Here is a 14,176-nt window from a genome sequence, read left to right on the forward strand (position 1 = left end):
CCCTGGGTGGGAAAAGTGCAGCACAGAGAGTTGGCGCACATCTTCTGCCTCGGCAAGCTTAAGGTGTTCCCCCCGCCCCCACTAAAACCCTTAAATCTGCTCATTTTCCTGTGCACATGGAGAGGAGTGCATCTGTGTTGGAAGTAGGATTATTTGGTCATGAGTATCTGCTGACTCAGTCTGGGCAGGCTTTTGAAGATGAGATGAAATTTCATCTGTGCTGCAGAGAACATGGGGTGCCTTGCTGGATGGAGAGAGGACTGCAGGCGAGGGTGTGAGCTGAGGTAGGTGAGGGAAGCATGCCGATGCGTGAGGGGAATTAGAAGGGCCTGACACGGGATCTTGGCATTGCAAAATTGATGCCCTTTCACCTTTGGGCTACATCATATTACAGGAGTTCAGTAGCCCCGTGGCCCCACTGTCTTTCTAGTTCCCTTTTATTACACTCTCAAATTTTTAGACGGCATGACTTTTCGTAGGGAGACTCACATCTCTTGAACTGGCCTAGGTTTACATGATGCCTCAGGTTAAACCTGTTGTGTCTTAATGTCCTGGGATGATTGGGATGATTTCACCCCCTCAGTAACCTCTTTCCCAGTGCTCAACAGATCAGCTGCTCTGCAACTTAAAAAGCAGCAGACATTTGACACCTCACCTCGGAAGTGGCAGCTATCTCACTTAGCTTGGGTCCATTACTGAAGGAGGTCTTTGGGACGTAGCCTTAGACCTGAGCAGCTTTATGAAGACTATTCTGAGCAAGGGAGAGAAAGCCCTACTGATGAATGCTACAGATTTAAAAAGGGAAGGAGACCAGGAACCTGGAATATCCATAGTTAAGTGCGCAGCAGTTCAAGGAGACCAGTTTCCTGTCTTATGTGGAATGTTGCTGAAGTGCCTGCTTTCCAAGGAGCCCTCGAGCTGTCAGATTGTGGCCCAGCATCCGCATCCATGCTTCCCCAGTGCTCAGAGAGGGAAGGAGCTCTCGTTCGCTCACCTACCTCCTCCTCTCCTTCCATATACAGTGGAAGTTTCTTTCTTCCCTGTGCAGCCATATTCAGTTTTGTACTTGTAAGGGCAGAACTGGGCACAGTGCAGGTTTTCTGATCCCATGCAGACCGGGTAAAGGAGGAGTCAGAGTCCTCAGTGGTTTTTTGCAGGTCTTTTATTGGGGTTCACCAGGCATATGGCAGGCAGGGGTGCTGGCTGGGGGGCTGGGAGGCTGACAGGCCTCCCAGCCCCCAGCAAGTCTTCACACTATCTGGGCTCTCTAGCGTTCGTTCTGCTGCTTCTCGGCTTCTGCTTCGGCTTCTGCTGCTGCTCGCTGGGGCTGCTGGCGTCCCCCCGTGACGCCGCCCTTAAAAGCAGTCTTAACTCAGCTGAATCCCATCTACCTATGCCCACACCCTATTCCAGGTGCCCGCCATCAGGCATGCATTCAGGACAAGGATCCATCATCTATCCTGATGGCGGAAGGGCAGAAAAGCCTGACATTTTCTTTACCCTACAGTACTCTTCTAGGAGCTTTGGACCATATTTTCTGATTCAGTATTTTAATCTCAAATACTCTGCCGGAAGTCTCTCTGAAGGTTTTGATTTCTTCTCTTCCTGTTCCACTTTAATGGCATATTTGGGTGAATGTCATAACTGGGTTAAAGGAATGCTGGAGATTCAGATCACTTTTCCCATCTGGGGAAACATGGAAGGCATGCATTTCTCAGCATAGGAATGGGGATTGATCATTTTATATTTTATATTTTATCAGCCCACCCAGTCCTTAAGGTACAGAATCTACTATACTATAGTTGGAGAAAAGAAATTCCAGGGGGATAAAGTGGTACAGCATTTTAAGGTTTGGGTAAGGTATGTAGGACCTGTGCAGAAGGGAGTGAAGAAATACTACAGTTTCATTTCCATTATGAATGTGATCCATGTTGAAAGTAAAGAAAATGCCAATATTACAAAAAGTAATGAAGAAAATCATAGTGCTTCTGCCAATATGTGTGTATAAGATTTCCCCAGTCTTCTGTGTATGTATACCTATTATGTAACAACAAAATTGGGATGATTCTACATATGCTACTTTCTAATACATACACAACTCTAAGTATTTTTTAATCTTCTCATCACTGCTTAGTAGTCCATTATTTGGAAAGTCTAAGATGATGTATTTAACAAATACCCAGTTATTTAACATTTACTTAGATATGTGTTGAAGGAATCTCAAATCATGTAGCAGAAGTAGGTGGCTTAGGTTGTAGTTGTGATTCTACTTAGAAGCCTCTGAGCAAGGCTTGCAGTCTCAGTCAAGGTACATTTCCTTGAGTGGTGTGATAAAATTAGATGAGATGATCCACAGACAAAGTGGTTAGAAAAACCTAGTTTTTCCCTCTGGTCTGTCTCCACTATTCACATAGAACACTTCCCATTTGGCACTTCTGGTCACCAATTTGTGGGGTTTTCCCACATCAAGCAATTCTGTGACACAGCTGGGTGTCCTGAAATTCACCTCAAATTCTGACATTGTCTACCTGCAGATAGATAGTGTCAGATCACCCAGGTTAGGACCTCAGTCTCACAAGACCGCTCCCTCCCACATTTCAGATGCCAGTCACAAGATCCTCATGTTGCCCACAATTCCTGTCTGACTTGGTTACAAGTAGGGCTTCAGGTGCAGAAGCTTCTGTCCCCATGGAGTGGTGGTACATCACTCTCCTGTACGCACATCTGTTCACCTATCTGGGAGATCTTTGAACTCCTTGCTATTGAAATTTTAGGGAACTTCTCTTCTAGGCATCAAATATTAACTCCATTTCCAGCCCCTCTCCCCTTTCTGGAGAATTGCAAGTGGGCTGAAAACTCCAACCTTCTAACCATGGCTGACTCTTCCTACTAACCAGCACCCACCCAGGAGCCACCCAGAAGTCTACCTGGAGCTGCATCACTAGAACAAAAGATTCTCCTGATGCTCTCATCACTTAGGAAATTACAAGGGTTTTAGGAGCTCCGTGACACAAGAGCTGGGAGCAGAAACCAACGTATATATATTTTCTATTATCTCACACTAATCAGTAAATGTTAATAATAATGTGACATGATGCTTGTCTGGATGTTTTACCAGCTGAGTACCTACTTCGCTGGTAGGATTGGGTCCCTGGGAATGAAAATTGCGTCACTCAGATAAGTAGTTAGAGGATGAAAGTTGCTTTCAATTAAGTGGCTGCTTTTACTAGTTGAGCACCTTCCAGATGGGGACCTTGGCCAGCATCCTAAACTTCACAAGAAAAATGAGTTTTGGAGCTTCTGCAGTTGTATGGCCCCATCTGGTGAAGAACAAGTAAGTGGGAAACCAGTTGCAACCAGGGAATTCATTATATTTGTGCCCACAGGCAAAGCCAGCCAAGCCTTCCTGTTGTACTAGTTTGCTTTTCTTTACTTTCCCCTTTTTTTGCTTTAAATAAATGCTGTTTCCTATATATTTATTTTTACTGAGGCAACACTGCTTTACAATGTTTATGATTTAGAGATACAGTATCACACTCTTCATGTGTAAGCATGCCACACCTGCCACCAAGCTACCCATAATCCCTCATCGTAGTCCATTGTGCTCCTTCCCCACTTTACTCTCTCCTTTCCCTCTCTCCCTCTGGTAGCCCCAGTTCTATAGTCAGCTGTCTAGGGTTTGCTATTGGTTTGGTTTTATCTGACCCTATGAGTGTTTCTCTATATTCCACATTTATGTGATACCATCCAGTGTTTGGTTTTTTTCTCATTTTGACTTATTTCACTTAACATAATTCTCTCCAGTTCCATCAATGTTGTTGCAAATGGCAAGAATTTACATTTTTGATTGTTGAGTAGTATTCCTTTGTGTATATATACCACATCTTCCTAATCCACTCACCTGTCTTTGGGCACTTAGGTTGTTTCCTTAACTTGGTTATTGTAAATCATGCTGCAAGGAAGATAGAAATGCATCCTTTAAAATAAGTAGTGTTTTTGTATTCTTCAGGTAGGAACCTAGGAGTGGAATTGCTGGATCATATGGTAGCTCACTTTTAGTATTTTGAGAAACCTTCATAGTGCTTTCCATAGGGACAAAATAAGTTTGCTTTTCTTGTTTATTTTCCACCTTTCATTCTGAAAAATTTCAAACATATAAAAAGGCGAGCATGGGAGTAATTTGAACCCAAGCATGACCTACACCTAGATTCAGCTGTTGTCATGATTTCTACTATGTGAGTTCTGAAATGTAAGGTCCTAATTGCATTCCCTGCCACGTGACAGCCTTATGCTGTGGGAGTTCACACAATGAGCAAAATCTGCACACTCTCAAGGCTGATAGATGGTCAGAGTGGAAGGACCCTGGGCTCTGAGATGATGGAAACAGATATGTTGTTTTTCACATACAAATTACAGACTATAAATCTCAATGTGGCTGCTGGCTGAAGGGAAAAGAGTAGATGGAGACATCCATAAACAAAGAATAGATAACGTGTGATGAATTCATAAAATTGAATAATATGTAGCCATGAAAAAGAGATAAAATAGAGTTACATGAATAAGTACAAGGCATCTTGACTAAAAATGTAAGTCATTATATACATATAATGTTTATCATTTATAATGGGAATAACATGTAAACACTGTATTTTTGTGGATGAATACAAATATAATAAATATATAAAAAACAAAAAAAAGAAGGAAGCCCACTACTTCAGAAAAAAATTTCCCTCTGGTTAGGGAATGGAAGAGATGAATGGTATTCAGGAAGGGTACACAGAGCTTCAACTGAATTAGTGATGTTCAAATTTATTAAAGCTGGATGGTGGACATAGAGGCTCTTATATTTTTACTTTTCTATATGTTGGAAAATTTTGGTGTAATAAAAAATAAATCAAAAATATTGTTTAAGAGGCTTAGAATCTTGGATCACTCATTTTTTGGTTATAGGAATTATGACTGGGGAGTTCAGTGTTTTGATTCTCATATATTTTTGAATTCTATTTATCATATACTTATATACCAAAAAAGTCAATTTATTATATGAGATTTTCCTCCCATTTTTTAAATATTAGTAAAGTACATCCTCCTTAAAATAAAACATGTTAATGATTTCAGTGATGTTAAGTACATTTACATTGTTCTGCAAATGTCACCACCATTATCTCTAGACTCTACATCTTGCAACTCTGAAATGTTGTACCAATTCGGCAGTAACTCCCATTCCCCCCTGGCCCCAGCCCCTGGGAACCATCATTCTACATGCTATCTCTATTTTTGACTGCTCTGATAGATACCTCATATATGCGCAATCATGCAGTATCTGTCTTTTTGTGACTGGCTTATTTCGCTTAGTATGCTGTCCTTCAGGTTTATCCACATTGTGGCATAGGTCAGAATTTTCTTTTTAAGGCTGAATGATATTGTATATTATTGTATATTGTATACCTTTATATATTGTTTATATATGCCACATTTTATTTCTCCATTCATCTGTTGACGGACACTTGGTTTGCTTCCATATTTTAGCTGTTGTGAATAATGCTACTATGAAGATGGGTATATAAATATTTTTTAGACACTTTGCTTTTAATTCATTTGGGTATATACCCAGAAGCGGAATTGCTGGATCCTATGGTAACTATTTTTAAAGATTTAGTTTATTTATTTATGCACACAAGAGCTGAGGTGTGAGGTGTGGGGGCTGGTGGTTGAGAGGTTTCACCAGAGACAGAGTGAGGAGCAGAACAGGTGGATCTACTGAAATACACTGTTGAGGGGAGCAGTGGGCAAGGCAGGAGAGGTCTGCTGCACCATGTGCTTCAGCTGTCCGGGGATCGAACTTGTGTTGTAGTGGCTGCCAATAGCTTCATAGTACTGACACTTAACCCCTTGAACTTCCAGGGAGGCCCCTATTTTTAATTTTTTGGGGAACCACTACCATAAGAGTTTCAGTTTCTGCATATCTTTGCCAACATTTTTTCTTAAAGATTTATTTATACAAGAACCGGGGTACAGGCCAGATGCATGAGAGGGTGAGAGGATTCACCAGAGACAGAGTGGGGAACAGAACAGGCAGACTGATGAAATACACTGTTGAGGGGAGCAGCGAGCAAGACAGGAGAGGTCTGCCACGCCATGTGGGACCCTTGCCGGCCAGCTGGGATTAAACCGGCGCTGCAGAGGCTGTGGACAGCTTCACAGCACTGTGCTCAACCTCCTGCGCCACCAGGGGAGGCCCATCCAACATTTTTTTTATAATAGCCTTCCTAATGTTGTAAGGTGGTATCTTATTGTGATTTTGATTTACGTTTCATTTTATAATTTCCCTTGTGATTTTTTTCTCCAGTTTTGTTTAAAAGTGTGCTGTTTAATTTTCACAAATTTGCATATTTTCTAGTTTTACTTCTCATATCGATTTCTAACTTCATCCTGCCTGTTATAGTCAGAGAAGATACTTTGTATGTTATTTATTGCTTTAAATCTCTGGAGACTTAATTTGTGGCCTGACATATGGTCTCTTCTGGAGAATGTCCCATGTGCACTTAAGAAGATTGTGAAGACTGTTGTTGGATAGGGTATTGTTCTCTTTATGTCTGTTAAATCTACTTGGTTTATTATATGTGCAAGTTCTCTCTTTCATTGCTTATCCTCTGCTTGCCAATTCTATCCATTATTGATAATGGGGTACTGAAGTCTCCAACTCTTATTGTAGAACTATTTTTCTTTTCAATTCTGCCAGTTTGTGCTTCATGTATTTTAATAGCCTGTTTTTAAATGTTTATAATTATCTCTTTATTGTATGGAAACTTTTGTAGTATATAATACCCTTCATTGCCTCTTGTAACCTTCTTTGATTTAAATTCTGTTTTGTCTGATGTTAGTATAGCCTTTCTTCCACTTGCAACTTATTTGTGTCTTTGGGTCTAAAGTTGAGTCTCTGCCAACCTTTTTGATTGGAGAGTTTAATCCGTTTACATTTTAAGTCGTTATTGATAAGGAAAGACTTTGGTCATTTTGTTATTTGTCTTCTATATGCCTTCCAACTTGTTTTGACCCTCATGTCCTGCATAACTGTCTTTTTTTGGGGGGTTTAGTTGATTTTTTAGTTATGTACCACTTTATCATTTTGTGTATATTCTATAACTATGGTTGTCTTGGAGATTACATTTAACATTATAAAGTTACAGCATTTTACCTTGAATTTGTACCAGCTTTGTAACAAAAACTATGCTCCTTTATAGCTTCATCCCCACCACTTTCATTATTGATGGTGCAAAATTATGTCTGAATATGATAAGTGTCTCAAAGCATAAACTAAAAATTGTTTTTTATGCATCAAATTATGTAGAAACAAAATGTGGAGTTACTAAGTTACAGTAATATACTAGCGTTTAGACTAGTAATTTTTTTAATAAATGTATTAGACTCTTAAATCATGTAGAAAACACAAGGTGGAGTTAACAAAACTGTCGTTCCAGTAACAGTAGCGTTTGTAATTGCTCATGTATTTACCTTTTTCTGAAATCTTTATTTCTTCATGTGAGTTGAGTTACTGTCCCATGTCCTTTCATTTCAAACTTTAAGACTCTTCTTAGCATTTTTATTTTTGCAGGGCACATCTAGTTGTAACAAACCCCCTCATTTTTGTTTATCTGGAAATATCTTAATTTCTCTTTCATTTTTGAAGGACAGTTGCTGAATATAGAATTCTTGGTTGACAGTTCTTTTTTCTTTTAGCACTTTGAATTATCAGCCCACTGCCTTCTGGCCTCCAAAATCTCTTATGAGAAATCTGCTGATAATCTTATTGAGGATCCTTTGTTATATGATGATTTGCTTCTCTTGCTGTTTTCAAGATTCTTTGACTTTGCCTTTTGACAGTTTGATTATAATGTCTTGATGTGAATCTCTGAGTCCATTTTACTTGGAGCTTGGTGAGCTTCTCAAACGCATGTATGTCTTTTGTCAGACTTAGGATGTTTCAGACATTACTTTTTTCAAATAATTGCTATGCCCTTTCCTCTCCTCCTTCTAGGGCTCCTAAAGTGCTTGTTTGTCCTCTTGCTGATGTGTACATGTTCCTCAGGCTGTTAGGTTCACTTTTGTTCATTTTTTTCTTTCTATTCAGATGTGGTCATTGGGACTTCCTATCTTAAAGTTTGCTGATTCTTTCTGTTGTCTGTTTAAATCTGCCTTTGAATTCCTCTAGTAAATATTTTATTTCATTTATACTTTTCAGCTCCAGAATTTCTTTTTGATTTCTCTCTGTATTTTCTCTTTCTTTATTGATATTTCCATTTTCTTCACACATCAGTTTCTTCATGTCTTCCTGTATTTTTTTTTCAGTGCCTTTTAAATCAGTTGTTTTAAAGTCTTTGTGTGTCTGCCATCTGGTTGTTCTTTGGGACAGCTTCTGTTGGTTGTTCTTTATTCCCTTTGAGTGAGCCATACTTTCTTAGGTCTTCGAATGCCTTGTGATTTGTTGTTGTTGGTTCTCTTCAGGCTGCGGATACCTTGCAGTGAAAACTTTTGGTCTTCTCAGCTATATTCTGAGCCTGTGCTTTTCTTTGGCATGTAGTGATTTCCAGTCTCCTCAGTATTTGGAGACACATTTGAATGCCCTACTTTTTAATGTCTGGCTTCCGTTAGGGAAAAAGAGAAAAATGAATGGGGATAAAATGTATGGTTCCATTAAATCCCCTGGAAGTCAAATCAGCAGGAGGGGACGGACTTTTTAACAAAGTCTGTCTGCCTCTCTCTTCACCTTCTGTGATCAGAAGAAGGAATTGGAATAGAGATCTCCACTTTTGGGAGGGCAAGGTCCTGTTTCTCACTCTGGCTCCCCCAAACTGTGTACAACCTGCTTCGGCATCATGTGTATAGCTTCTTGCCACTAGACTGGGTGTTTGGGGAATAGGTAGCTGCTGCTGAGTTAGAGGCTGAAATTATCCACAATTTACTGTCCATTGCTTCCCCTAGAAGTTGCAAGCCTTCAGTAGACAACATAGTTACAAAACAGTTATATTAGATAGATTCTGCAGGGCCTCCCCAGTGGTGCAGCGGTTGAGCGCAGGGCTGCGAAGCTGCCTGCAGCCTCTGCAGCGCATGTTTGATCCCCGGCCGCCAGGCGAGGGTCCCACGTGGCGTGCACACCTCTCCTGTCTCGCCCGCTGCTCCCCTCAGCAGTGTATTTCGCCAGTCTGCCTGTTCTCCACTCTGGCTCTGGTGAATTCTGTCACCCTCCCGCACTTCTGACTGTACCCAGTGCTTGTGTAAATAAATAAAACTTTAGATAGATTCTGCCAGTGCAATTATCTTCTTGGTTGGGGAGACAGAGCCCTGGTGCTTCACATTCTGCTGTTTTCTTGGAATTCTCCTATGTGTGTTAGCACATGCATAGATTACTATCACTAAAATCAGATATAGAACAGTTCCATCATTCCTAAAAGCTCCTCATACTGTCTCTTTAGAGTGATAACCTTCCATATGCCTAAACCCTATCAACCATTGATCATTTCTCCTTCACTATAGTTTTGTTCTTTAGATAATGCCTATAAATGGAACCCTACTGTATAACCTTTTTAGACTTTGTTTGCTCAATATAATGATTTTGAGATTCATCCAAGGTGTTGCATTGATGACTGGTTTTATGTGGTATGTGTGTATCACAGTTTATCCATTCTACCACTGAACAGTGTCATGCTAATTCCAGATTGTGTCCATTGTGAATAGAGTTGCTGTGAATGTCTAGGTAATGGTTTATTTATTTATTTATTTATTTATTACGATTTATTTATTCATTTATATAAGCACTGGATACAGTCAGAAGCGCGGGAGGGTGAGAGAATTCACCAGAGCCAGAGTGGGGAAGGCAGACTGGTGAAATACACTGCTGAGGGGAGCAAGCGGTCGGCAGGAGAGGTCTGCGCACCATGTGGGACCCTCGCTGGTGGCCGGGGATCGAACCAGTGCTGCAGAGGCTACAGGCAGCCTCGCAGACCAGTGCTCAACTGCTGCACCACCAGGGGAGGCCCTAGGTTATGGTTTTAGTATAAATGTAAGTATTCATCTCAGTAGGAGTAGTATTGCAGAGTTATATGATAAGATCATTTAAAAATTTTAAACATTTTAAAAACTTTATTAGAAACTGCTAAACTCTTCCTAATTTCATATTTCCACCAACAATGTATTACGGGTTTCTAATTTCTCCACAGCATTTTCTATTGTTAATATTTTTATTTTAATAATTCTAATAAGTGAGGAGTTGTATTTTACTAAGTGCTTTTAGTTCGCATTTCCTTAATGATATGGAACATCCTTTTATGTGCTTATTTGCTGTCCACGACTTACCTTCTTTTGGTGAGGTATCTGTTCTAACCTATTTTTTAATTGGGTTGTTTTCTTATTGTTGAGTGTGAATATTCTTTATATATTCTGGATTAAGTTTTTCATTGAATTTGTTGTTTGAAAGTATTTTACCCCATTCTATAGCTTGTCTTTTAATTTTCCTCAAAATATATTCACAGTTCAAAAATTTTAAATTTAGGTTCAGTTTAGCATTTTTTTCTTTTATGTATTTTGTTTTTGGTGTCATGTTTAAGAAGAATTTGCTTAACTAAAGAGGATGAAATGTTTTTCAAAAAGTTTTATAGTTTTATATTTTCTGTTTAAATTTATGGTTTATGGTTTAACTTTTATATAAGGTATAATGCTTAGGACAAGTGGACTTCCAATTGATCTAATACCCTTTATTGAAAAGGCAATGCCTTCAATGAATTGCTTTTGTGCTTGTGAAAAACCAAATAACTATATCAATGTAGGTCAATTTCCGGACTATTCTTTTTCATTGATTTGCATGCTCTTCTTTTTATTTATTTATTTATTTATTTATTTATTTATTTATTTATTTTAAACATTTTATTTATTTATACAAGCACTGGGTACAGTCAGAAGTGCGGGAGGGTGAGAGAATTCACCAGAGCCAGAGCGGGGAGCAGAGCAGGCAGAAGGACCGAGGTACACTGCTGAGGGGAGCAGCGGGCGGCAGGAGAGGTCTGCGCGCCATGTGGGACCCTCCTCTGGTGGCCGGGGAGCAGCCGGGGATCGAACTGGCACCGCAGAGGCCGCGGGCAGCTTCGCAACCCAGCGCTCAACTGCTGCGCCACCGGGGAGGCCCTGCATGCTCTTCTTGACCAATATTGCATTGCTTTTGATTGGTCTAACTTTATAGTAACCCTTAAAGACAGGTAGTATGTTTTCTTCCTTTTCGAAATTATTTCAGGTATTCTACTTTCTTCGCCCTTCTATATAGATTTTGGAGTCAGTTTAACTATATTTACAAAGTGTCCTGCTGGGGGTTTCATCAGCATTGCATGAGTCTAAAGATTATTTTGATGAGAATTGACATCTTTCCTATGTTGAGCCTTTCGATCCTTGAACAGAGGATGTCATTATATTTATGGAGGTCTTGTTTAATTTCTATTACCAGCAGTTTGCAAGTCTCGGCATATGTATTCTTTATATATTTTATGTGATTTATACCTGAGTATTTCAATTTGGGGGTGAGATATTATAATAGTGTTTTAAAAATTTTGTTTTTCAATTTTATGTGATTGCTATATAGAAATGGTACTGACACTTGCTGTAAAAATTTAATGAGAGAGTTCAATAAAGCAGTTCATTAGATACTTGTTAAGAATATGTTCACTGTACATGCTCAGGACATCATCGTGGCATTGGTAATCAGTACCAGCAACAAGAAGCAGACTAGGGGATATGAAAAGCAGTCTTGGGACTCCTGTGTTGTTCCCTTGGGGCTCCTTGTAGCCTCTCTTAATCTATGGTACACTATGGTGTATTGAAAATCTATGGTATTGTGAACTCCAAGAGAAGAGCTAAAGTTCTAGGGGGTTTTCAAGGTGTACACTGCTTTCCCAGTCAGGGAATAGGAGAAGCTATGGTATTGCAGAGCTGCTGTGTGAATGTGTGTAAGGGAAGCAGCAAGAGAAAAAGATCTAGAGCAAATGAGGTCAAGGGAGTGACTTGGGGTCTAAGAGGCAGGTTGACTCAGCAGTGGTGTTACCTGACGTAGCAAATCTGCTTTTCTTCAGGAGGAACAGACTTTCATTTTTTGCTTCCCCATAGTAGCAAAGGACTCTTCCCTTGAATAGTGGTGGAAATTGTTTAAGAGCCCTCACAAAGAGAATTTGACTTATAAAGGGCTTCTAGTATGTAGTCTAACTGATAATAGGAAATAGTACCACTACCCAACGCTGGAGATCAGTGGTTTTGTCCTTATCTTTTTTGTTTTGTATTTACATCATGGAGCTCAATCGGTAAAATAGATCAAAGAAAGCTGGAGCTGCCAACTCTGGCCAACCCACTTCCGCAGCAGCCCCTCGAAGGCATTCCTAAGAAAGTTGGGGGGCACAGTTTGTAAAACCTTGTAGATGGTTCCCTGGGTTATACTAACCTTTTTATGCCCAGGTCTCTATTTGAGGAAAGGGATTGGCCATGGTTGTGTAAATGGCAGCAAATAGGTCTTTACTGTAATAACAGAGCACTTGGTCCCTGAAGGTCCCTTCTCTAATTCCGCCTGAGCTGCAGCAGTCGAAGCCCTTGATTGGGACTGACTGACTGTTTAGGGAGCACACAGCTCATTATGTAATGAAGTGTTGTAACCAGAGTGCTCAGGAAGTGTTTGGGGGATTTGGAGGCAGTGGCGGTGCTCTTCAGAACATTTCAGTTAATACAAAACATGCTGCTTTCAATTTATTTTGTTTATGTGCCAATGCCAGTGCCATTTTGCACAGAGAGCAGCCTGTTTACATGCTCTCCCATATGGCATGGCATAACCTGACCCATTTTTGTATTTCACTGCATCAGAATCTGATCGTGACCTGGTCTTTATTTTTTCCTCTCTAGGCTACAGATGCACATGTTGAATGGAGCTCTTCTGGCCCTGCTGTTTCCTGTGGTAAATACCCGGCTGGTAAGTAGATTCTTTCAGGAACATGCCAGCAGCATATGAAACAGTGTTGGCTCACACCTTCATTATTCAGTGATTCTCCTTGTCCTCAGCTCATGTGCCCGTGTGAGTTTTAAAATACCTTTTTCAATGTTGAGGCTTGACACAGTCCTGTTTCAATGCAGGGGAGACTGATGGGAGTGGGAGTAATTTTTGGAATTCGGGGTTTTATCTTAGAACCAGGACAAATCAAAATACTTGCAGAAATCCCTGGAGAAATTTGGTGAAGAAAATGGGGGGTGAGAGGGAGAGGAGACCCCCATCATTAGACAGTGCTCCAGGTATTCTAGGGGCCATGCTACATTGGCCCTGAATAGTATTCTGCAGAGCCTCAATGGCTTTCTGCTTCACCAAGGGGCTGCCTGGGCAAAATGAGATTCCTTCCCAATTCACCCAAAACCAAGTGGCAGCCTGGGCCACACCCTCCACCATAAGTGCAGGTCAAGTCAGTTGGGTGATAAACCAGCCTAGAAGGAAACAGCAACAAGGCTGAGATGGCAGGGCCTCGTATTCCGACCCCCATATGTGGGACTGTGGGGGGATTAGCAGGCCAGGTAGGAAAGTTTAGGGCAAGAAACCACTTGTACACTCCTTCCTACTTCTTTCAGTTTTCATGACTGAAATTTGCTTCATATATTAATATCAGAGTTTAAATCTCTAAATGATAATCCTTTCTCTTTGGATAGCATTTCATAGTGTTTCAAGGTCTTTTCACTTAAGTTGTGTGAGATAGGTAGGGCAATTATTATGACCTCTTGCTACAGAGGAAGACACTGAAGTTCAGGGAGTCACGTAAATTCTAAGTGGCAGAGTTAGAACAGGGCCCTAGGCTCTTGATTGTACAATCACAGCTACAGTTTGCTCTCAGGATTTAGTTACTCCATTCCCACAAAATACTCATGTAAATGCTTATGATTGTTACACTTTAAAGAAAAAAAGATTTATTTATTTATTGATTGATTTATGTATTTATGTATTTATTTATTTATTTATACAAGCACTGGGTACAGTCAGAAGCGCGGGAGGGTGAGAGAATTCACCACAGCCAGAGTGGGGAACAGGCAGACTGACAAAGTACACTGCTGAGGGGAGCAGCAGGCAAGGCAGGAGAGGTCTGCGTGCCATGATTGTTATACTTTTATAGGT

The 14,176-nt window shown here is 40.4% G+C and overlaps 1 protein-coding gene across 3 annotated transcripts in view; it reads left to right on the top strand.

Annotated features, from left to right (window-relative positions):
* TMEM164 (transmembrane protein 164) overlaps positions 1–14,176 on the top strand; it is a gene marked incomplete at both ends in the record, with an annotated part of 153,427 nt that overhangs the window by 78,686 nt on the left and 60,565 nt on the right. For 2 of the 3 annotated variants that reach the window (XM_084258654.1, XM_084258655.1), the window contains one exon: positions 12,928–12,994. The exons of the other annotated variant lie outside the window; for it this stretch is intronic. In XM_084258654.1, coding sequence (XP_084114780.1) covers positions 12,928–12,994 — 67 coding nt within the window. The remainder of the gene's footprint in view (positions 1–12,927; positions 12,995–14,176) is intronic. 3 annotated transcript variants of the gene reach the window in all.

This window comes from Talpa europaea (assembly GCF_964194135.1).
Source record: "Talpa europaea genome assembly, chromosome: X".
NCBI classification, from domain to species: domain Eukaryota; kingdom Metazoa; phylum Chordata; class Mammalia; order Eulipotyphla; family Talpidae; genus Talpa; species Talpa europaea.